At 43.5% G+C, this 23,884-nt stretch overlaps 2 protein-coding genes across 4 annotated transcripts in view; both read right to left on the bottom strand.

Moving 5' to 3' along the window:
• Nucleotides 1-11,216: 11,216 nt before the first annotated feature.
• LOC132666874 (class I histocompatibility antigen, Gogo-B*0101 alpha chain-like) overlaps nucleotides 11,217-23,884 on the bottom strand; it is a 426,482-nt gene continuing 413,814 nt past the window's right edge. For all 3 annotated transcript variants that reach the window (XM_078446711.2, XM_081795707.1, XM_078446712.1), the window contains exon 8: nucleotides 11,217-11,604. In XM_078446711.2, the coding sequence (XP_078302837.1) occupies nucleotides 11,576-11,604 (29 nt within the window). In that variant the 3' untranslated portion in view covers nucleotides 11,217-11,575. The remainder of the gene's footprint in view (nucleotides 11,605-23,884) is intronic.
• LOC132675122 (class I histocompatibility antigen, Gogo-C*0203 alpha chain-like) lies at nucleotides 12,392-14,822 on the bottom strand. The gene is given in 6 exon segments (XM_078446729.2): nucleotides 12,392-12,476; nucleotides 12,591-12,656; nucleotides 12,659-12,856; nucleotides 13,460-13,735; nucleotides 14,010-14,279; nucleotides 14,551-14,822. Coding segments are annotated over 6 exon segments (948 nt in total). The 5' UTR covers nucleotides 14,612-14,822; the 3' UTR covers nucleotides 12,392-12,399.

Raw genomic sequence — 23,884 nt, forward strand, 5'->3', positions numbered from 1 at the left:
CAGAGGTTGACACCTAAGGCCCTGTTTGCCCCTGTAATCCACACTTCCTCATCCTTCCTTCTTGGTTCTATACACTTCATTCTGGCTTTTGCTCACATTTCTCCAGGAAATCTGCTGCAGTCAAGGTCACGAACATACATACCCAGTTTGAATGGAGATGACTATGTATGTCATCATCTGTACTCTCAGGGGCTTTCACCACACTTGACAACTCTTTCCTTTTATTTATTTTGCTCAATTCTTTTGGAATTACTTCACAAATTTTATTATTTTATTATTATAAGAAAAGAATAGAGTCACCACTCTATAAAATTGTTTGTCAATTTTTAACATTTTTTATTATTTGTTATATGCAATATACATAGTAAATAATAGAAATATATGCAGACAGTCCTCATTTTGTATGGTTCTGATATGCATGGGGTTCTGTTAACACTGCCGAGGCAAGGACTAACTGTGGGGTGTGTGCATTGAACTTGGTGTTTTTACTAATAATTTTATTTTATTTCATTTTTTTAAAGTAAACTATGCCCAGTGTGGGGATCAAACTTAAAACTCTGAGATCAAGAGTTGCATGCTCTACCCACTGAGCTAGCCAGACACCCTTTTATCAGGACTTTTTAAAAGAATCCCTTATTTGGTATGCTTTGAGACTTTGTATAAATTTTTTCTCTCTGAATGTATCATTCTGTAGCTTGCCTTTTCAGTTAACATTATATTTGTTATAAATCCATGTTTATACAAAGCGTTCATTTATTTTTATTGCTAGGTGGGATCCATGGTGTGAATATGCTATAATCTATCCCTTCTCTTCATTGACCTTTAGTTTCTTTCTATCATGAATGCTCTGGGGCATCTCTCTGTGGTCCTTTGTGTGAATTCCCCTAGGATATGTGTGTAAGAGTGGAATTACTGCACATCTCTCCCACATGATGCCAAACTGTTATCTGAAATGATTGTATTATTTTTTACTCCCCCTGCCTCTCCTTAAGCTTCTGGGACATTATACAGTTCTAGTTTTCTTTCTGATTGCTCCTTCTCAGTCTCCTTTGCAGACTCCCTTTGCTTTAAATACTGGAGTGTTTAAGAACTGTATCTGGGCTGCTTGCTCTGTCTGCTTTTACTGCCTTCTTAATCACTCCAGTTTCATCCAGTTCCAGGATTTCAAATATCATCTATATAGAAATGGCTCCAAAATATGTCTATATATTTTCATAGTTAAAAAAAATAGCATACCAAAACAGGTACTCAAATATATTGAAGACAGAATTGCAAACTGGTCACATTTTTATGAATGGCAATATGGTAATTTCAGTCCAAATTAAAAAATGTATACACCCAGCAGTCCCACTTCTAGGAATGTGTCCAAAAATAAACTCGCATACCTGCAAGATGACTGTATTCAAAATTATATATTGCAGCATAGGTTTTAAAAACAAAACAAAACAAAAAAAAACTAGGGGCACCTGGGTGGCTCAGTTGGTTAAGTGTCCAACTTGGTTTCAGCCTACGTCATGATCTCACAGTTCATGGGATTGAGCCCAGAGTTGGGCTCTGTGCTGACAGTGCAGAGCCTTCTTGCGATTCTCTCAATCCCTCTCTCTCTGTTCCTCTCCCATTCACACACACACACACACACACACACACACACTCTCTCTCTCTCTCTCTTAAAAATAAATAAAGAAATAAACTTAAAAAATATAAAATCTGGGCCTCCTGGGTGGCTCATTCAGTTGAGCATCAGGCTTTGGCTCAGGTCATGATTTCACAGTTTGTGGTTCATGGGTTCAAGCCCCATGTTGGGCTCTGTGCTGACAACTCAGAGCCTGGAGCCTGCTTTTGGTTCTGTGTCTCCTTCTCTCTCTGTCCCTTTCCTGCTCTCTCTCTCTCTCAAAATTTCAATATTAAACACACATTATATATATAAATAAAACCTTATAAACAATCTAAATATCTACCAGTAAGGAACTGGTTAAGAAGCATTGTGTATCCAGGGGCACCTGGATCGGTTAACTGTCTGACTCTTGATTTCTGCCCAGGTTACTATCTCAGGGTCATGGGATCAAGCTTTGCCTGGGGCTCAGTGTGGAGCCTGCTTAAGAGTCTCTCTCTCTCTCTCTCTCTCTCTCTCTCTCTCTCTCTCTTTCCACCTCAGTCCCTCCCCCTCTCCTACCTCAAGTGCCCTTCTAGCTCTCTCTTTCTCTCAAAATAAATAAACATTAAAAAAAGAAGCACTGTGTATCTATACAATGGATTACCATTAAAAAATAAAAAGACATGGGCGCCTGGGTGGCTCGGTCGGTTAAGCGTCCGACTTCGGCTGAGGTCACGATCTCGCGGTATGTGAGTTCGAGCCCCGCTTCTGGCTCTGTGCTGACTGCTCGGAGCCTGGAGCCTGTTTCGGATTCTGTGTCTCCCTCTCTCTCTGACCCTCCCCCATTCATGCTCTGTCTCTCTCTGTCTCAAAAATAAATAAATGTTTTAAAAAAAATAAAAAAAATAAATAAAAAGACAGAAAGTTTTTTTTAAATTTTTAATGTTTATTTATTTTTGACAGAGAGAGCACAAGCAGAGGAGGGGCAGAGAGAGAGAGAGAGAGAGACTGAGACACAGAAAATGAAGCAGGCTCCAGGCTCATAGCTTGACATGGGGCTTGAACTCAGGAGCTGTGAGATCATGACCTGAGCTGAAGTCAGACACAACCAACTGAGCCACCCAGGCGCCCCAGGAAGTTCTCAATACATCCTTATGGGATGGTCTCCTTGGTATATGGTTAAGGGTAAAAAAGCAAGGTGTGGAAAAGCATATGTCAAAATCTGTATGAAAAGGAAAATAATGTATATGTTAATTAATTAATTAATGTTTGTTTGCATAGGCATAAAATGTCTCTGGAAGAATATGCAAAGAACTAATATCACTGGTTGCCTGTCAGGAATGGGACAAGGCTGAGAGAGAGACTTCATATCTTTTACAAGATTCTGAAGTTTGAATCAAATCAAAACATAAAATGAAAACCAAAAAAACAAAAACAATATTTCCAAAAGAGACAAAACAAATGAAACCGAAAAACTTAAAATAGGGGAGCCTGGGTGGTTCAGTCAGTTAAGCATCTGACTTCATAAGCTCAGGTCATGATCTCATGGTTTTTGAGTTCAAGCCCCGCATCAGTCTCTCTGCTGTCAGCACGAAGTCCACTTCAGATCCTCTGTCCCCTTCTCTCTCTTTCCCTTCCCTGCTCAAGTGCTCTCTCTCAATAAATAAAAAATAAACATTAAAAAAAACCCTGAAAATAAAAAACTTTAAAAAAAATGAGAGGAATAATTCCTTTACCTTCATTAAGATAAAAAAATTGTCTGACCTACCCTATGACCCAGCAATAGCACTGCTAGGAATTTACCCAAGGGATACAGGAGTACTGATGCATAGGGGCACTTGTACCCCAATGTTTATAGCAGCACTTTCAACAATAGCTAAATTATGGAAAGAGCCTAAATGTCCATCAACTGATGAATGGATAAAAAAATTGTGGTTTATATACACAATGGAGTTCTACGTGGCAATGAGAAAGAATGAAATATGGCCTTTTGTAGCAACATGGATGGAACTGGAGAGTGTGATGCTAAGTGAAACAAGCCATACAGAGAAAGACAGATACCATATGGTTTCACTCTTATGTGGATCCTGAGAAACTTAACAGAAACCCATGGGGGAGGGGAAGGAAAAAAAAAAAGAGGTTAGAGTGGAAGAGAGCCAAAGCATAAGAGACTCTTAAAACTGAGAACAAACTGAGGGTTGATGGGGAGTGGGAGGGAGGGGAGGGTGGGTGATGGGTATTGAGGAGGGCACCTTTTGGGATGAGCACTGGGTGTTGTATGGAAACCAATTTGACAATAAACTTCATATATTGAAAAAAAAATTGCCTGAAAATTGTATACATCCTTGAAGGAAGATATTTACTACCATTAAAAAAAAATTTTTTTTTTAACATTTATTTATTTTTGAGACAGAGAGAGACAGAGCATGAACAGGGGAGGGTCAGAGAGAGGGAGACACAGAATCCGAAACAGGCTCCAGGCTCCGAGATGTCAGCACAGAGCCCGACGGACTGCGAGATCTTGACCTGAGCCGAAGTCGGCCGCCCAACCCACTGAGCCACCCAGGCGCCCCTATTTACTACCATTTTATTTTATTTTATTTATTTATTTATTTATTTATTTATTTATTTATTTTTTTAAATTTTTTTTTTAACGTTTATTTATTTTTGAGACAGAGAGAGACAGAGCATGAACAGGGGAGGGGCAGAGAGAGAGGGAGACACAGAATCTGAAACAGGCTCCAGGCTCTGAGCTGTCAGCACAGAGCCCGATGCGGGGCTCGAACTCACGGACTGTGAGATCATGACCTGAGCCGAAGTCGGACGCTTAACCGACCGAGCCACCCAGGCGACCCTATTTACTACCATTTTAATTCAGCATGTTGTTTCCTTTTTTTAAAAAAGAACATAAATTTTTTTTTTTTACGTTTATTTATTTTTGAGAGACAGAGCATGAGCAGGGGAGGGGCAGAGAGAGAGGGAGACACAGAATCTGAAACAGGCTCCAGGCTCTGAGCTGTCAGCACAGAGCCCCATGCCGGGCTGGAACCCACTGAAATCATGACCTGAGCTGAAGTCGGGCACTTAACCAACTGAGCCACCCAGGCACCCCATTCTCTTTTTATTTATTTGTGTGTGTGTGTGTATATATATATATTTGTATATTTATATATTTGTGTATATATATATATATATATATTTATGTTTGTTTATTTTTGAGAGAGACAGAGACAGAATGCGAGTGGGTTAGGGTCAGAGAGAGAAGAGACACAGAATCTGAAGCAGGCTCTAGGCTCCAAACTGTCAGCACCAGAGCCCGGCGCGGGGCTCGAACTCACAAGCTGTGAGATCATGACCTGAGAGGAAGTCGGATGCCCAACCGAATGAGCCACCCAGGCGCCCCTTCTTTTTATTTTTTAAATAATATTTTTAAGCTTATTTATTGATTTTGAGAGAGTGTGCAAGCAGGGTAGGGGCAGAGGGCAGGGCGGAGTGGGGTGGGAGGTGGGGGGTGGGGAGAGAGAGAATCCTAAGCAGGCTCCATGCTGTCAGCACAGAGCCTGATGCAAGGCTCCCACTCACCGACCCTGAGCTGAAATCAAGAGTCAATGATTAACAGACTGAGTCACTCAGGTGCCCACTTTATTTTCTTTTTGAATGCCTTATCTTACTTATACATATTTGTCTTTCATTCATTAAAAGGTAAATTAAGGGCATGATTACTCAACAAATGCAATCTGTTTGGTCTAGAAAATGGACCAAATGTTGGTTTAAGCAGGAAAGCCCAATCTACAAGACTTTTTGGTGGTTAGATACCACCCTTGTAGCTTTAGCAATCTTAGTACGCCCTCTAGTGTCCATATGGCTCAAGGTCCCAGTGAGATTAGAAAATAAATCACTTTGGTGGTTCCAGTCCGGGACATCCGTTTTTGTTTTTGTTTTTATTTTTTTCTTCCTTTTTTTTTTTTTTAAATGTTTTATTTATTTTGAGAGAGAGAGAGCGCGCGCACAGGCGAGCTGGGGAGGGGCAGAGAGAGAATCCCAAGCAGGTTAGAGAGAATCCTAAGTAAGCTCCACCCTGTCAGGGTGGGGCTGGAAGCATGGCTCCATCTCATGAACGTGTGAGATCATTTTGATATCTTTTTGAACCTTTGATTATGTAGAAGTATGAGTTTAATTCTGCATAGTTGTGAGTTTCCCAAACTTATTTCAGTTATTGATTGGGTTTTAGTATCATGCCCCTGTGGTAAGAGAACATATTTTGTTACTATTTTTACCCTTTTAAATTCACTGAGGTTGGTTTATCTTCAAGAAAGCTCCATGTGCCTTTGAAAAGAATGTATATTCTGTTGATGGCTGGAGTGTTCTATAAATATCAAATTTCTACTGTTGGTTTATAGTATGGGGAAGTCTTCTTTATCTTTATTTATCTCTGCATAGTTGTTCTTTCCATTATCAAAAGTGATATATTTAAGTTTACTACATCGTTGTATTGTCATGTCTCTCTCAGTTTCTGTCAGTTTTGGTTTCATGTATTCGGTGCTGAGTCATTAGGTGGATATATGATTAGAACTGTTTATCTTTATCTTTATTGTTTATTGTTTCATCTTTATGGTGATTTGACCCTTTAAAAAATTTTATTTATTTTTGAGAGAGAGAGCTAGAGCAGGGAGAGGCAGAGAAGGGAGGAACAGAGGATCAAAGCGGGCTCCAGCTGACTGGCTTCTCTGAAGCCACGGCAGGGGTGGGGGTGGGGTGGGGGGACTCGAACCCACACTGAGATCATGACCTGAGCCAAAGTTGGATGCTCAACTGACTGAGTCACCCAGGCACCTCTTTCTTTTTAAAAAAAAAAAAAAAAAAAAAAAATTTTTTTAAATAAATTTTAAATAAATAAAATTTAAAAAAATTTCTTTTTTTCAGGGACATCTGGGTGGCTCAGTTGGTTAATCGTCTGACTTTTGATTTCAGCTCAGGTCATGATCTCATGGTTTGTGACAGCCCGATGTTGGGCTCTGCTTGGTATCCTGTACATACCTGTCTCTCTGCCTTACCCCTGCTCAGGCTCTCTCTCTCAAAAATAAACTTAAAAAAAAAAAAAAAAAAAAGATGTTAAAAAGATTTCTTTTTTAAGAATGCAATTAAATTTAATATTTTATTTTATTTTTAAAGTAAGCCACATGCCAAATGTGGGACTGAAAGTCATGATCAAGAGTCACCTGCTGCCCCAAAACTTATTTTTTATAATTTTTGGGGTCATCACCAATCCAGGACAGTTATAAACTAAACTAATGACACGAACTTATTTTGGTGCAATGGCCAATGGTAAAGCAAATTTGGACTATCGATCACGGAAAGTTTAGTCTGTGACTGCAAAATTTTTGAAATTGTCTGCTCACTTTTTGCTGGCTCAAAGGCAAATTTCCTTAGAATACTCTGGTACTTGAACATATTTTTAAAAAAGTGAATATGGTTTATTCAGATAACTTTTTTAGACCTAATGTATTTTTTAATATTTATTTATGTTTGAGAGACAGTGCAAGCCGCGGAGGGACAGAGATAGAGGCGGACAAAGGCAGGCTCTGCACTGATAGCAGTGAGTTCCACAAGGGGCTTAAATTCACAAACCAGGAGATTATGACCTGAGCTGAAGTTGTCGTTGGACTCTCAAGGACTGAGCCACCCAGGCATCCAGGAGCCCTGTAAGATAGAGCAGATTTTGATGTTTCACCCTATTCTGAGGCTATGAACCTATTTCCCAGATGTTCAGGGAGAGGATGTCTTTCATGCTCCTCACATGAATAAGCTCTGGGCATCATTTCCTGTCTATGAAGGTTATGGACCCGAGAAGCCAAGCTAAGATTTTCTAGATTTGAAAAATGCCCTAAGGATCAGATCAATTTTCTCTTTGGTCTATCACCCACATTTATAGTTTGGCTTAAATGATTATTCTCTTGATTATTCTACTATACTCTTAAGATACTTATACTTTTTCTATCATTTTTAGTTGTTTTTAGGGGAAGAGGTGGCCTTAAAACTTAGTCTTCCTTGTTATTGGAAATGGCGTCCCAATGAACTATTTCTTCACTTCTGCTATTTATCTGGCACCAGAGTAGGTGCTAGTGTATAATTCCACGTAACCCGATGGTGATCTGTGTCTTCTGTGAGCCAACACTGGTCTGTGAATGTGCATCAGCCCACAAACAGATACAGACAGAAATTGAAAGTGAGGCCTTATCCTGTCTCATACTGGTAATCAACAAGACAAAAACAAGTTGTATACCAAGTCATTGGATCTGCTAAAGATGGTTTGATTATTGGCTGTTCGTGGGCCAGAGGTGGAGAAGCACGGTGTCTAAAGTGGAATAAGTTTTTAGACTTTTGTGGAGGTCACATAAAAACTGATAAAATTGTGGATACTCCCTCCAGAAATATGGCCATGTACAAAGATATATAAAATGTCAATATAGGGGCGCCTGGGTGGCTCAGTCAATTGAGCGACTGACTTCAGCTCAGGTCATGATCTCACGGTTTGTGGGTTTGAGCCCTGCATCAGGCTCTGTGCTGACAGCTCAGAGCCTGGAGCCTGCTTGGGATTCTGTGTCTCCTTCTCTCTCTGCCCCTCCCCCACTCGTGCTCTGTCTCTCTCTGTCTCAGAAATAAACACTAAAAATATTTTTAAAAAGTCAATATATATACACAGATCATCTCAAGTGTTACAGATTTTGATTATTTTTTTAAAATCCTAGGAAGAGACAAAGGCTGGAGAAGACATTTTGAACAATCACTTTATCACCTGACAATGCTACTCTGCTTATTTGTGAATAGAACTGGAGTAGACAAAAGCTGGATCCCATAACAACTATCAAGGGAAAAAGCTGAAAGATGCCATTTATTAGTCACTCCTTCATCCAAGTCACTCCTTCATCCAGGCCAACTTGAGCAGTCCTAGCCTCAGGGTCCAGTGTCTCATGTCAGGGGATTCAGTGATGTGAAAAGTGGCATCTATACCCAGCAGCAGGACACTCATTGTATAGGGGCCTCACCTTGGGTCCACTGTGGATTCTGTTCCTGGGTGTGTAGACTCAAGCCTGTTCTGTGACTTTCCTTGAAATAAAACATGGCCCCGTGTTCTCTCTCTCTCATCTGTAAGTCTCTGTAACTGTACATATGTATAATAAAGAGTCAGAAATCAATGTAGGGAGTAGTTATAGAGGAGCAAGACTTCACAGAAACTTTTTCCCAGATTTATGGAGATATAATTGACATATACCATTGTGTAAGTTTAAGGTACAAGCTTTTGTTTTGACACATGTCTATACTGCAAAATGATTACCATCACAGTATTAACCTGCATCATATCACACAGTTACCATTCCCTTTTGTGTGGGGCAAACATTTAAGATCTACACTCTTGTTATCTCAGAGATTTTATGTTGAGCTGATAACCACTTCCCCCATCTGCCACCTGGCTGTGCCCTATGAAGAGAAAATGTGTATGTCCCAGCATGTCTTCCATTTTTCTTCTTACAAAAAAAACCAATTCAAATATGTGTATAAGATACTTTCCCACAATGAAAATTAATGCATTAGGAAATGCTACAAAGTCCAACCTTAAATATATCCAGAACCCCATCACTTCCTATGATTTTTCCCTCCTCACACCCCAGATGTACAGCTGACATCCCCCTCCTGGACACTGCACTAGTTTCCTACACTTTTCCCCACTGGTCACTGGATCGTCACCTCTCAATTCTGTGCAAGAGCACACAGATGCTTCTAAAGAGATGTGAATCACGTTTATCTGTCCATTCTTTTAACTCCACGTTTCACACAGAGAAATCTCAACCCCCTTCTAATATCCTAAGGTCTACACATCTGACTGCGTTTCACATGCTCTCTGCTCCAGCCACAGTGGCCTCTCACCCTTCCTTGAACAAGGACACGCTCCTGCCCTAGTGCGTGTGCCTGGAGGTTCCCCTGCCTGGAAAGAACTCCCTGAGACATGCTCTTCAACAATTCCTTGTGTCCCGCACATCTCTCAGAGGTCAGCTTCCCAGTGAGGCTCCCTCTGATAGTAAAGTAGCCACCTTCCCTGTCCCCACACAGGAAACTCTCTGGGTCACCTTCCTCAAAGCACCTACCAATTTAAACATGTCCCTTATTTACCACATTTATACAATATATGGTTGAATCTGAATTACACTGGTTTTGACTGTGTACATCCACCAATATGTGGACTTGTTTTTTACAGTATCGTCAAATGAGTGTTTTCTTTATGGTTTCTTAGTATTTTCTAGCTTAATTTATGAGTATAGTATATAATACATGTAACCTACAAAATATGTGTTAAAGAATTGTTTAGGTTATCAAAAGGCTTCTAGTCAACAGTAGGCTATTAGTACTTAAGTTCTAGGGGAGTCAAAAGTTATACTTGGACTTGAGACTGCACAGTGAGGTTATTGCCCTCAATCCCCACATTGTTCCAGGGTCAAGTGGAGTCTGCCCCTCACCACTAGAACATATTCTCCACAAGACCAGCATATTTGCCTCTTCTTAGTCACTGAGGTGTCCTAGATGAAAAAATAGTGGGTCCTTCACGTGGTACACGACATTATCAGTGGAACGATTGGTCAGCGGAGAGGACCTCCGTCTTCTGGATGAGCCTCAGGCACAGCCGGTCCGTGGCAGCTCCCGCACAAAGTGCCCCCACCTCACCATCAGTGCCGCCTCTACTTTCCCCCAGGGCTGCTCCCCCCTCCCTCTTTCTGCTCAGCTCCCCCGTCCCACAGAGTTTCCCCTGCACAGCACAGCACACAGTTATAGTCCTGTCTTCAGAGTCACTGTACTTAGGCTCCATGGGGCCCTTTCTCCAACCAAATAGAAATCTACATTAGACCCTGCTTTATAAATCCATGAATGTAGATGGGAACCAGCACCAGTATCATTAGAACTAAGGACAGGAAGAGGGGGCAGAGAGGCAGGGAAGGTAGAAACTAACTGAAGTTGAACAAGGATGAGAAACTCCCAGATTCCCCTCTGTCTACCTCAGGATGTAAAGAATAATCCAGAAGACAACTCTAGAGGGAGGAGATGGATGAATCTGAAAATTCATGTCTCCAAACCACAGAGACTCCTGTGTGCAGGGCCCACCTAGGCCTGCAGAACGACAGCCCAAAGGACTCCTGGTGCTGTAACCACCGGGGTCATCTGGGGAGAAGGAGACAGGAACTCGGACACACGAGCAAGAACAGGCCTGATGCTCCATAGAAACAAGGGAAAAAAAAACACCCAAAAGATGGGCCTGAGGTCACAACCCAGGATGGAGCCTGCTGACCCAGTCACAGGAAGCTCTTGCTCCACAAGATCCTGGTGACAGGTGACGTCCACATCCCTGTGGTAACGGTCCTGGTGAGACAAGGTTCCACAGAAGGGACAAGGACAAGGAGCAGAGACATGACCCAGCTGAGGAGGGAGCTCGACACACCAAGGATGCACTGAGCACCGACTGGACACAGGCCCCGTCCACACTCGGCTCCTCCAGCCCTCTCCTGTCCGCACCTGCAACAGACATGGCACAGGAAACATGCGGGTTCTGGAAGGTTCTCAGTGCTTTCATTTATTTTGTTGCAACTTTACAAATCTTTTCTTTTATTAATTCATCAATCCCACATACCCAGAATTACAAAATACCAATTCATATCTGGATTCTCATTTTCAATAGGAAAGTAAGGCGTCAGTACTCAGCCCAACATGAAAAAAAGACAAGAATGGAGATGGTCCAGCCCTGCCTCTAGTGAAACAGGAAAGCAGGTCAGAAAGGGAACACGAATCAGTACAGGTCATGGTGGGCGGGGGGGCCAGTCTCCTGCGTCCTCACAATATGCTAATAGGAACGCAGACACATTCTGACACCATTTGCAGAAAGAGAAGTCCAGAGCTCTTGTAACCAAGTGAGAGTGTGAAGAGATCCTGCATTGCTCAGTCCTCCACAGTCAGCTGGCCTCCCACTGTGACAATAAATAATCATGAACACATTTAGGTCACATAAATGCCACATTCTCAACAGCCTCCCATATGCTCAAAGTGCTCCTAGTGCCCCCACTCCTCCCCAGTTCAGGCCTTCTGGAGTCTTACTTTTAGGAGCTGCAGGAGACACATCAGAACCCTGGGCACTGTCATTGCCTGGGGTGGAATAAACAGGAGGTGATCAGAGCCCTAGGAGATGAGACTAAATGAGGAGCTATGGAGGAAGTGGTGAGCTTCCCACAGAGTCCTGTCTACACTATCCCAGGGTTTCAGGAATCACCCCCTCCATACTTACGTGCAGCGTGAGAGTAGCTCGGTCCTTTTCCTCCTGTGGGAAGAAAATATCATGTTAGAGACTTGGGACAGCTGGGCCATGAGATCCTAGAGCAACCTCCTAGTCCTGGTCCAAAATGAAGCTTCCAGAGTTCTGACTAAACACCCAGGGCAGGATTGGGACACATGAAGAAAGAGTTGTGGGGTCACAGGACCACCTGACTTGCTGGAGGTCTGTCCTGAACAGGGACCTTCCTCTCTGTCCTGTCACTGCTAGGAATCAGGTCCCCATCAGCAGAACTACCAAGTGAAAATCTGTCCTTCATTTTCCAAGTGCTTTGCTACAGAGTGAATGTTAGTAATGGCTCCAGAGTGGGCAGGTACATGTGTGTGGATGGTACTTCCCAGGAACAAGGCAGGACAATGTGCTACCTACAAAACTCCCCAAGGGGACTAGAGACCCAGATCCCCCCACTCTGTTCCTGAGAACTTCTTCCTCCAGATCACAGCTCCAACCACCAAAGGACAACCACACCAGCAATGATGCCCAGAATGGTGATGGAGGGCAGAGAGGATGGCTCTGGAAAGGGAAGGAAGGTGAGGGGCCCAGACCCCCGGCTTCAGTCCTGACTCTGAAATTTCCAGAAGGGCCCTGCTTTCCCTGACACGGGGCTCTACCCCCAACCCTCCTTACCCCATCTCAAGGTGATGGGCTCGGGCAGCCCCTCGTGCTGCACATGGCACGTGTATCTCTGCTCCGCACCACCACAGCCGCCCACTTCTGGAAGGTTCCATCTCCTGCAGGCCTGGTCTCCACAAGCTCTGTGTCCTGGGTGTGGTCCTGCCCATCACGCTGCCAGGTCAGGGTGATCTCCGCAGGGTAGAAGCCCAGAGCCCAGCACCTCAGGGCCACCTCACGGTCAGAGATGGGGTGGCGGGTCACCCGTGTTTTGGGAGATTCTGAGGAAGAAGAAACAGAGAATCCACACTGTGGTTTAGCTTTATGGGCCACTGAAACTGCATCCACGTGACCATCCTGAGGTGGACAGGACAACTGGTCTGGATGGAAGAAGCACAAAACCCAGACAGCAGTCTAGCCTTTGGGATCTCCTGATTCTTGTTAAGTTCTGGAATCAGGGAGAGAACCCAGGTAGGAGGCTGCAGGTCCAAGGGGGGAACACACTGTGGTCCTGAGTGTGGTGGAGGGTGAATGACTCAGAAAACCCGGAGTCAGATCTCCAAAGATGTTCTCAGGGAGATCAAGGCCTTGAGAGGGAAGGTCATGGTTCATAAGGTGGCTGCCAGGGTCAGAGGGAACTGCTGATGGGTTATTTCAGGGATGGTCTCAACCTGGATCCCAGGGGGAGACTGGATTCCTCACTGCCCTTTAGAGAAAAGCGCCCTCTAGGGGAGTTACTCTCCAGTAGAAGTATGAACGCCGAGGCGGATCTCCCTCTTCCCACCCGGGGAGGGGCGCTGTTCTGACACTGAGTCCATTTTTCCTTTCTCGTGGGAAGCCAGCCCCAGTGTAAGGGAGATTGGGGAGGCCCCGCGGACCCGTACCTGCGCGAAGCAGCGTCTCCTTCCCCATCTCCAGGTACCTGCGGAGCCAATCCAAGCACATGCCCTCCGCTTAGTTCCCGAAGTCTTCCGCCACACCGGCCACCTCCCACTTGCGGCGGGTGATCTGCGCCGCGGTGTCCGCCGCGGTCCAGGAGCGCAGGTCCTCGTTCAGGGCAATGTAATCCTCGCCGTCGTAGGCCAACTGACTGTACCCGCGGAGGAAGCACCCATCTGGCCCCACGTCACAGCCATACATATCCTGTAAGGTGTGAGACCCTGGTCCCCACCCCGCCCCCGCAGTCAGACCCGCCAACGGAGCCCTGACCCCGCGGTCAGCCCCCAGACCTTCCCAGTCCCAACAGGCAAGCGACTATGTCCAAACCGAAAGTGAAACCGCTTAAAAGCTCCCGCGGGCTCTTCCCGGGTTGAGGGACTGCCATGCCGGGGGCGGGCCGCGGTTTCCCGCAGACTTCGGGTGGCGCTCGGACCCAGACTTGGGGCGACCCCGGCCCATCAGTGGGGATGGGGGTCATGATCCGGGCCAGCTCACCGGACTCGCTCTGGTTGTAGTAGCCGAGGGCAGTCTGCAGGCTCACTCGGAAAATCTGTGCTGTCTCCTTGACCCTCCGCGTCTCCCGGTCCCAGTACACTGGCCCCTCCTGCTCCAACCACTGCGCCCGCGGCTCTACCCTCGGACTTGGGGCATCGCTGTCGAACCGCACGAACTGCTTGTCGTCTACGTAGCCGACTTCCAAGTAGCGGGGCTCCCCGCGGCCGGGTCGGGACACGACGGTGGAGAAATACCTGAGGGAGTGGGAGCCTGAGGGCGTGGAGGGGCTGAGACCCCGCCCGACCCTCCTCCCGGCGCGGGGCCGGGTCCTTGGTGGAGGTGGCCGGGAGGGCAGGACGAGGGGGACCCGAGTCGGGGAGAGCAGGGCAGAGTGGGAGAGGGATGGGGAGGACAGGCCAGGGCGGGGACGGGTGGGGGTCTGGGGTGGGAGCGGAGGACAGGCACCTCCCCCCGGGGTCCTACGTCCTCGCCAGGCGGTCCCCTTGCCCCTGAGTCCCTTTCCATCAGACCCCGCACTCACCCGCCCAGGTCTGGGTCATGGCCAGGGCCTCCGACAGCAGCAGGAGGAGGGTTCGGGGCATAATGACCCGCTTCTTCAGGGTCTGGAGAGAATGATTCGCAGTTGGTAGCGGGGTCGGGTGCGGAGACTTGGTAACAGGGGAACTTGAGGTGCCGCTGATTGGCTTCCCCGGAAACCCGACACTAATAGGAGTGTGAACTGAGTTGCGTCATCAGTATCCAGGCGGAAATACCTGACAATGATTGTAGAAAGAGAAGTGGAGGGGCGCCTGGGTGGCTTGGTCGGTTGAGCGTCTGACTTTGGCTCAGGTCGTGAGTCGGTCTGTGAGTTTGAGCCCCACCTCGGACTCTGTGCTGACAGCTCAGAGCCTGGAGCCTGTTTCGGATTCTGTGTCTCCCTCTCTCTCTCTGCCCCTCCCCTGTTCATGCTCTGTCTCTCTCTGTCTCAAAAATAAATAAACGTTAAAAAAATAAAAAAAAAAAAAAAAGAAAGAGAAGTGGAGATTGGGACCCCTCAACACAACCCTGGAACCTGAGTCCTTGAGAGCCAGCCCCAGGGACCAGGGACTGCCCAGACCCTCTCACCTCACAGAGCGCTCTTTGTCACAATCTCTCCCTGAGTCGTGGCCCAGGAGCTGTGTGAGTCAGTGATTCTCCCAACATTTTGTTCTCAGGTTATCTACACAGTCTTACAAATTACTGAGGATCCCAAACAGTCTTACAAATTACTGAGGATCCCAAGGATAATTTTGTGTCTGTGGATTATATCTATCAATATTTACCATAATAGGAATAAAACAGGTTTAAAAATTTATTAATTCATTTATGGTCATATTAATAACCCATGGCATGAAAACAGAAATACTGTTTTTATGAAAAAGAACCATTTCCCCAAATAAACAGGGTAGTGAGAAGACTGGATTTTGTTATATTTTCCATTTTTGCAAATCTCTTTCTTGTCTGTCTAATTAGAAGACCACTGGATGTTCAAATTTGCTTCTGCATTTATTGTGTTGTTTTGGTTGAAATATATGAAGTAATTTACAACCCTGCAACAATGTAATAATAGTATGTTTCATAACCTTTTCAAATAATTATGAATATTCTTCTTTGATACTATATTAAAACAACACAAATTGTACTTTCTCTAAGGTAATTTGCAAAGTAGAACCTGAAACAGCATCATTGACTGTCTCCTTCTGTGTTACATTAAACCCATAGGCCCATCTGCACATTGAATGGATCTTGTACTAATGCCTGATTGTTTTTTTTTTTTTTTTTTAACGTTTATTTATTTTTGAGACAGAGAGAGACAGAGCATGAACGGGGGAGGGGCAGAGAGAGAGGGAGACACAGAATCTGAAACAGGCTCCAGGCTCTGAGCCATCAGCCCAGAGCCCGACGCAGGGCTCGAACTCAGGGACCGCGAGATCATGACCTGAGCTGAAGTCGGACGCTTAACCACCCAGGCGCCCCAATGCCTGATTGTTTTAAAGTGTCATTTCACTATGTGATATAGATAGCGTTTGTTAGATTGGAATGGAATTATCAGAACGTCACATTTGTTTTAATATTACCACAAATCCCAACAGAAAAGTTTCTCAGTATGAGAAGCTGTCAGGCTTATTGGTGGATCACAAGTTTTCCAAAATGTTGATTTTCTCTTGAGAGCTTACGTTTTATCAAGGTAACAAGTACTGCCAGCTGTCTCATGTGAGCTGATTTTCATGAAGGGATAGGTTCATGTTCATTTTTAAGAAACTATCTGCCAAATATCCTAGGCTAAATAATCCAAATTTCTGTGTCATTCATTCTTTAAAATAAAAATGGCATTCTGCAAAAGAAAAACAAACACATAAAAAGCATTCCAATTAAGTTCATGGAGATTATTTTCCCTGGGGCTTAGGGATGTAGCAGAAGTGCTATACATCCCAAGTCATCATATAACACATATTTAAAATGTGGATTTAAGGGGCGCCTGGGTGGTTCGGTTGGTTGAGCATCTGACTCTGACTCTGGATATCAGCTTATGTCATGGTCCCAGGGTCCTGGGATCGAATCCCATGTTGGGCTCCGTACTGAGTGTAGAGCCTGCTTAAGATTCTCTCTCCCTAACCTTCTGCCCCTCTCCCCTGCTTGCACTCTCACTCTCTCTCTAAAAAAATAAAAAAATAAAGAACATGTGGATTTAAGAATATTTTGGTAAAGATAATAATTTTTAATAGTTCACGGCATTTTTAAAATTTTTTTTTAACGTTTATTTATTTTTGAGACAGAGAGAGACAGAGCATGAACAGGGGAGGGGCAGAGAGAGAGGGAGACACAGAATCTGAAACAGGCTCCAGGCTCTGAGCTGTCAGCACAGAGCCCGACGCGGGGCTTGAACTCACGGACCGTGAGATCATGACCTGAGCCGAAGTCAGACGCTTAACCGACCAAGCCACCTAGGCGCCCCAATACTTCAGGGCATTTTAAAGTGATACTAATATACATATTTAATGGGAGTAAGTAGTGGTGAAGAATAACAACTATTGTAGTTTGGACCCATAACCTCCATTCTGGCTATGTTTTACCTCACCGTGAATGTCAACATAGTAAAAAGGCAAATACTGTCTATGTACTATCATGAAAATAGTTTAAACCCCATGGATTCTGTGAAAGGGCCTCAGTGACTTCTGGTGTTCCACAGACCACACTTTGAGAACTGCTGCTCTGAATAAACCTGGGAGGGTCGCCCAGCTGATCCCCGCCCTGGCCTCTTCTTAGCAGAATCCCTTTCCCTGAGCTGGACTTGGCTCTGATAACTTAGCTCAGAGTTTAGCCCCTGAGGGCACCTGGGACAGAACTCACCTCCTGGAAGTTTGCTGCCAGAGTGTCCTCAGTCTGGGAAGGGAGGTGGAGGGGCCGGTATTTCCCTTTGTAATTGGGAACAGTTTGTGCCTGAAGGCACCAGAGCCATGCATGACCGACTTTGATTTTGTGAGATACCACCTTACTATGTATTCGCATCCCAGAGATCTCATGTAGTCTGTAAGAGAAATAATATTGGTCTTCACATTTTACATGTACCTAATGCATCTGACTTGAGGCCCATAAAGCATGCAATGCAGTGCCGTCCAATACAACATTCTGTAATGAAGGAATTGTTCTATATCTGCCCTGTCCAGCATGGTGGCCACAAGCTGCATGTGGCTCTTGAGATACAGGTGGCACTTGAAATGGGGCTAGTTTGCTGAACAGTTGCATTTTTAATTATTTCAAAGGAATTTGAATTTAAGTAGCCATATGTGGTTAGTAGCAACTAGTTTTAAAAATTTATTTATTTTGAAGGGGAGAGGGACAGAGAGAGAAGGAGAGAGAGAATCCCAAGCATGCTCTGTGCTGTCAGTGCAGAGTCCCATGTAGGGCTCGATCCAAGAACTGTGGGATAAAGACCTGCGCTGAAATCAAGAATCAGTCGCTTAACCAACTGAGCCACTCAGGTATCCCTAGTAGTCTCCATTTGGGCAGTACATATCTAGAACGTTCTTGGTTTTCAGAATCCTCCTCAAAATAGATACTATGTGACTCATAGGTTTATGTATACTAAATTTATCTTCGTATGGAAGTCATGGATTTGTCTATGTGTGTTTGAGACATACCCTTGAGAGTTTAATTAATAATGTGTTATAACTGCTAAAGTGTATAGAGATTAACCAAAACGTGATGTATCAAATCAAATTCACTGTTCAAAAATGCCCATCACTGGAGGTAATTTTAGTTTCTATTACCTTGGGTGACTTGGTGTTTGTGTTAACCTGGTAAACATAAGCAGGCACGTAGGTCTTCACTGAGCCCAAGAGAGAGGATTTATTGAACACAACATATATGAGCTACCTTGTAGGCCCTGCACATACTTGTAAAAATCCTAAAGCAGAAGATGTACCTCTTAGATTCCACCACCTTAGAATCTTTTACCTGTTGCTCTTTTGCCCAAATTCAGACATTTCTCTGTGTTTTCCTTCACCCTTGAAACCCTCTGCTCTTCATTTCTACCAACGTGAAAATATACATGAAACATTTATAATTGTGGGATGAAGAATTCTGTAAGTGTGGCCCAATGATTTGAAAATCATGATATGAAAATGATAAAGCCAAACAAAATTTCTGCATGTCAAGCACTCACAAAGATTCAAACACATGTCGTGATCAAATTAAAAGACACAGAAACAATTTTGACAGACAAAAGGGTAACATGCTTCAATATTCTCCAGCCAAAGACCACCAGGAGCAGCTGTGGGCATTCAAGTTGGATCTATTACTTGTTGCACTGAGAAAGAACGCACTCCTTTGGGGCCATGAGGCATCTTAATATGAAGGTGTTGGAACCTATAAGAATATGAGCTTTGGATGGGTGTTTGGGGAAGGGTTTGTGGAAGCTGGGGCGCACTCCTGGCTGCATGTTGTGAGCATGAGTGGGCAATTCTATGCTTGACCATCTGAGTGAATTTCATTTCTAAGCAGGACAGACCAGAGTGATGATAAAGCAGTAAGGGTAAAGAAGCAGTGATTGGTCACATTAACCAGCACAAGGAGATGTTGGGTATTTTGTGGGTTGTACAATGCCTGTTTTATCTGTAATTAGACAAAGCAATGTCATGGTTTCAGAGTGTCCTTGTCTGATGTTGATGTTCTTGAGATGACTGGCTCATGTCCCACAGGAATAATATGGCCCAGTGGTGTCATCGGTCAGCTTCTGACCACACTGTGGCCCAGCTGTCAGTGTCAGACCTGTTCCAGATGTGGGGGCTGCTGTTTATTCTCTCTTCCATTCCATATTTTAAAATAACTACAATCCATTTGAAAAATTATTAAAGAATTGGTGTTTCCATTTCTTTCGGTAAATACCCAGGAGTGGAATTATTGGGTGATGCGGCAAATCCCTATGTTGTAAACCTGAAAGTGTGTGTCAACTGTAATCAAATAAAAAAATAAACAGAAAAGAAAAAGAGAATTAAGAATATTAGAAAACAATTCAGAAGGGAAGAAATGAAACATCAAAAAAATATATTGGTGATAAGTATGCATAAAGAAAAATGAGAATGTGGATAAGAAATGGGAATACAACTTAGAATCTATCAACTTGGCAAAGATGAAGCCAGGTGATGAGAGTGTCCAACAGATGGTCGGGAAAATACACTGTCATAAAGGGTGATGGTAGTAAAAACTGGTATAAAGTTAGAAAAAAAAATTTTTTTAGTGTTTATTTTTGAGTGTGTGTGTGAGAGACAGTGTGTGCAAGCAGGGGATGGGCAGAGGGAGAGAGAAATACAGAATCTGAAGGAAACTCCAGGTTCTGAGCTGTCAGAACAGAGCCTGATGCAGGGCTTGAGCTCATGAGCCATGAGATCATGACCTGAGCTGAAGTCAGACGCTTAACCGACTGAGCCACCCAGGTGCCCCACTGGTATAAAATTTTCAAAGGTTCTTCTGAAAATGTCTCCACAATTTAAATCTGCTTATATTGTAACACAGACATTTTATTTTAGGAGTTTATCTTGAGATAATCATACTTTTTTCAAAAGTATATTTTCAAGGATGTTTCTTGAATTGTGGTTTATAAAGAAAAAGCAGAACTTTAAGTGCTATAATCAATATGATGATGGTATGTATAAATAGTGGAATATGTCTCAGGCATTATCACCATGTGATGTACACAGAGGGTCAAAGTTAATCTTCAAAGTAAACCCAAGAGGCACCTCATAGGGGATCCCTTTGTACAGACAGGGAAAGGGAGACTTGGAATAAGGAGGTGGTGGAACCAGGGTTAAGATTTGCTTTTAGAGGCCTATTGATTTGTCTGTCCTTGGATCCCTGTCCATAAGGAGGTGGGTATGACTGTGCACTCCATGCAAGTGAACTGTTACAGTGTTCCAGAATTTTCTGTGATGGGAGGCTGTTTAGCTCAGAATCTAGGAGGACATTAAGTGGCAGTGTGACTTACCTGCTCAAATCAAACTAAAGCCCATCATCCAGTATACATCTTGAGGCCTCCAGTAGCTCAGGATCAGCTGGACTCCAGAGCTACAACAAAGAGCAAGGGTGAGACCCTGGTCATGCAACACCAGCACTGTTATGTGGGAGATGAGCATTTAGCAGAAATGACAGAGATAAATGTAAGTCACTCCTGAAATAAGTGGTGTGTGGAGAAAGGTCATGATATCATGAAAGCGGATGACCAGGAGACCTAACAGGTCCCCTACTGCTAGTGTCAATCATATCTACAGTGTGTAAAAGACATATGGATATGAAACAAAAACACGATTATACACAGTGGTATATAACCATAGAATAGGAAAGAGCCCTTGGAAATTAAAAATGTGACCATAGAGGGGTTCCCCTGGGTGGCTTAGTTGATTGAGTGTCTGACTCTTGATTTTGGTTCAGGTCATAATCTTGTGGTTCATGGGTGTGAGACCCGCATCAGGCTCTGAGCTGACAGTGCAGAGTTGGCTTGGGATTCTCTCTCTCTCTCTCTCTCCCTCTCTCTCTGCCCCTCCCCCATTCGCGCTCTCTCTCTCTCTCTCTCAAAATAAATAAATAAACTTAAAAAATGACCATTGAAATGAATAATTTAGTCAATAAAGTGGATGATTACAGTTGTACTTTCCTGTAGTAGTACAGTTGGGAAGGTGATGTCAGCAGGAGAGAAGACCTGTTTGGCTCTCAATCAAGTGACTCCAATAAGTTAATAACAGTAGTTTTAAAAAGAATGAAGAGACGGGGTGCCTGGGTAGCTCAGTTGGTTGAATGACCGACTTCAGCTCAGGTCATGATCTTGAGGTTCATGAGTTTGAGCCCCGCATTGGGCTCTGTGCTGACAGCTCAGAGCCTGGAGCCTGCTTTAGATTCTGTGTCTCCCTCTCTCTCTGCCTCTGCCCCACTCATGCTCTGTCTCTCTCTGTCTTTCAAAAATAAAAAAAAAAACACTAAAAAAAAGAATGGAGAGTAGGAAATGATAAAAAACAATTTTAAGAGTATTACTCAGGGCGCCTGGGTGGCTCAGTCGGTTAAGTGTCTGACTTTGGCTCAGGTCATGATCTCACGGTCCGTGAGTTCGAGCCCCACGTCGGGCTCTATGCTGACATCTCAGAGCCTGGAGCCTGCTTCCGATTCTGTGTCTCCCTCTCTCTCTGCCCCTCCCCCGCTCATGCTCTGTCTCTCTCCGTCTCAAAAATAAATAAACATTAAAAAAAAATTTTTTAATAAAAAAAAAAAAGAGTATTACTCAGTGTTGACAGGGAAAAACACACATGTTGAAAGACCAAACCAAATTATTATTATTTTTTTTCCTTCCAAGATTTTACTTAAATTCAAGTTAGTTAACATATAGTATAGTTTTGGTTTCAGGAGTAGAATTTAGTGATTCATCTCTTGCATATAACACTCAGTGCTCATCCCAACAAATGCCCTCCTTATTTCCCATCACCCATTTAGCCCATTCTCCCAACCACCTCCCCTTCAGCAACCATCAGTTTGTTTTCTATAGTTATGAGTATCTTATGGTTTGCCTCCCTCTCTGTATCTTATTTCATTTTTCCATCCTTCCCATATGTTCATCTGCTTCATCTCTTAAAATCCACATATGAGTGAAATCATAAGGTAGTTTCTTTCTCTGACCAACTTATTTTACTTAGCATAATACGCTTTAGTTCCATCCACATTGTTGCAAATGGCAACATTTCATTCGTTTTGATGGCTGATGTTCCATTGTATATATACCACATCTTTATCCATTCATCAGTCAATGGACATTTGGGCTCTTTCCATAATTTGGCTATTGTGGAGAGTGCTGCTATAAACATATAAAGGTGCATATGCCCTTTCAATCAGTATTTTTGTATCCTTTGGATAAATGCCTAATAGTACAGTTGCTGGATCGTGGGGTAGTTCTATTTTTAAGTTTTGAGGAATCTCCATACTGTTTTCCAGAGTGGCCTGCATTCCCCACCCCAACAGTGTAAGAAGGTTTCCCTTTCTCCACATCTTCGCCAACATTTATTGTTTCCTGAGTTTTAAATTTTAGCCATTCTGACAGGTGTGAGGTGATATCTCATTGTGATTTAATTTGTATTTCCCTGATGATGAGTAATGTTGAGCATTTTTTCATGTGTCAGTTGGCCATTTGTATGTCTTCTTTGGAGAGATGTCTGTTCATGTCTTCTGCCCATTTCTTAACTGGATTATGTATGTTTTGGGTGTTGAGTTTGAAAGATTTTGTGGATTTTGGATACTACCTCTTTGTCTGATATGTCATTTGCAAATATCTTCTCCCATTCTGTTGATTGCCTTTTAGTTTTGTTGATTGTTTCCTTTGCTGAGCAGAGGCTTTTTATCTTGATGAAGTCCCAGGAGTTCATTTTTGCTTTTGTTTTCCTTGCCTCCAGAGACATATCTACTAAGAAGTTGCTGTGGCCAAGGTCAAAGAGGTTGCTCTCTGTGTTCTCCTCTAGAATTTTTCTGGTTTCCTGTTTTATATTTAGTCATTTTATCCATTTTTAATTTATTTTTGTGTATGGTGTAAGAAAGTGGTCCAGTTTCATTCTTCTGCATTTGTCTGTCCAGTTTTCCCAACACCAATTGTTGAAGAGACTGTCTTTCCTGCTATGTCAAAGATTAGTTGACCATATAGTTGTGGGTCCATTTCTGGGTTCTCTATCCTATTCCATTGATCTGTGTGTCTGTTTTTGTGCCAGTACCATACTGTCTTGATGACTACAGGTTTGTAATACAGCTTGAAGTCCAGAATTATGATTCCTCCTGGTTTGGTTTTCTTTTTCAACATTACTTTGGCTATATAGTGTCTTTTCTGGTTTCATACAAATTTTAGAATTGTTTTTTCTAGCTCTATGAAGAATGCTGGTGTTATTTTGATAGGGATTGCATTGGATGTGTAGATTGCTTTGGGTAGTATAGACATTTTAACAATATTTGTTCTTCCAATCCATGGTCATGGAATATTTTTCATTTCTTTTTTTAATGTTTATTTATTTTGAGAGAGAGAGAAAGAGAGAGAGAGGGAGAGAGCGAGTCAGGGGGGCAGGGCAGAGAGAGAGGGAGACGGAGAATCCCAAGCAGGTTCAACACTCAACATGGAGTCCAATGTGGGACTTGATCTCATGATGGTGAGATCATGACCTGAGCCGAACTCAATAGTAGATGCTTAACCGACTGAGCCACACAGGTGCCCCTGTTTTTCCTTTTCTTTGCATCTTCTTTAATTTCTTTCATAAGTGTTCTATAGTTTTCAGAGTACAGATCTTTTACCTATTTGGTTAGGTTTACTCCTAGGTAGC

The sequence above is a fragment of the Panthera onca genome, chromosome B2, assembly GCF_046562875.1.
Source record: "Panthera onca isolate mPanOnc1 chromosome B2, mPanOnc1 haplotype 2, whole genome shotgun sequence".
NCBI classification, from domain to species: domain Eukaryota; kingdom Metazoa; phylum Chordata; class Mammalia; order Carnivora; family Felidae; genus Panthera; species Panthera onca.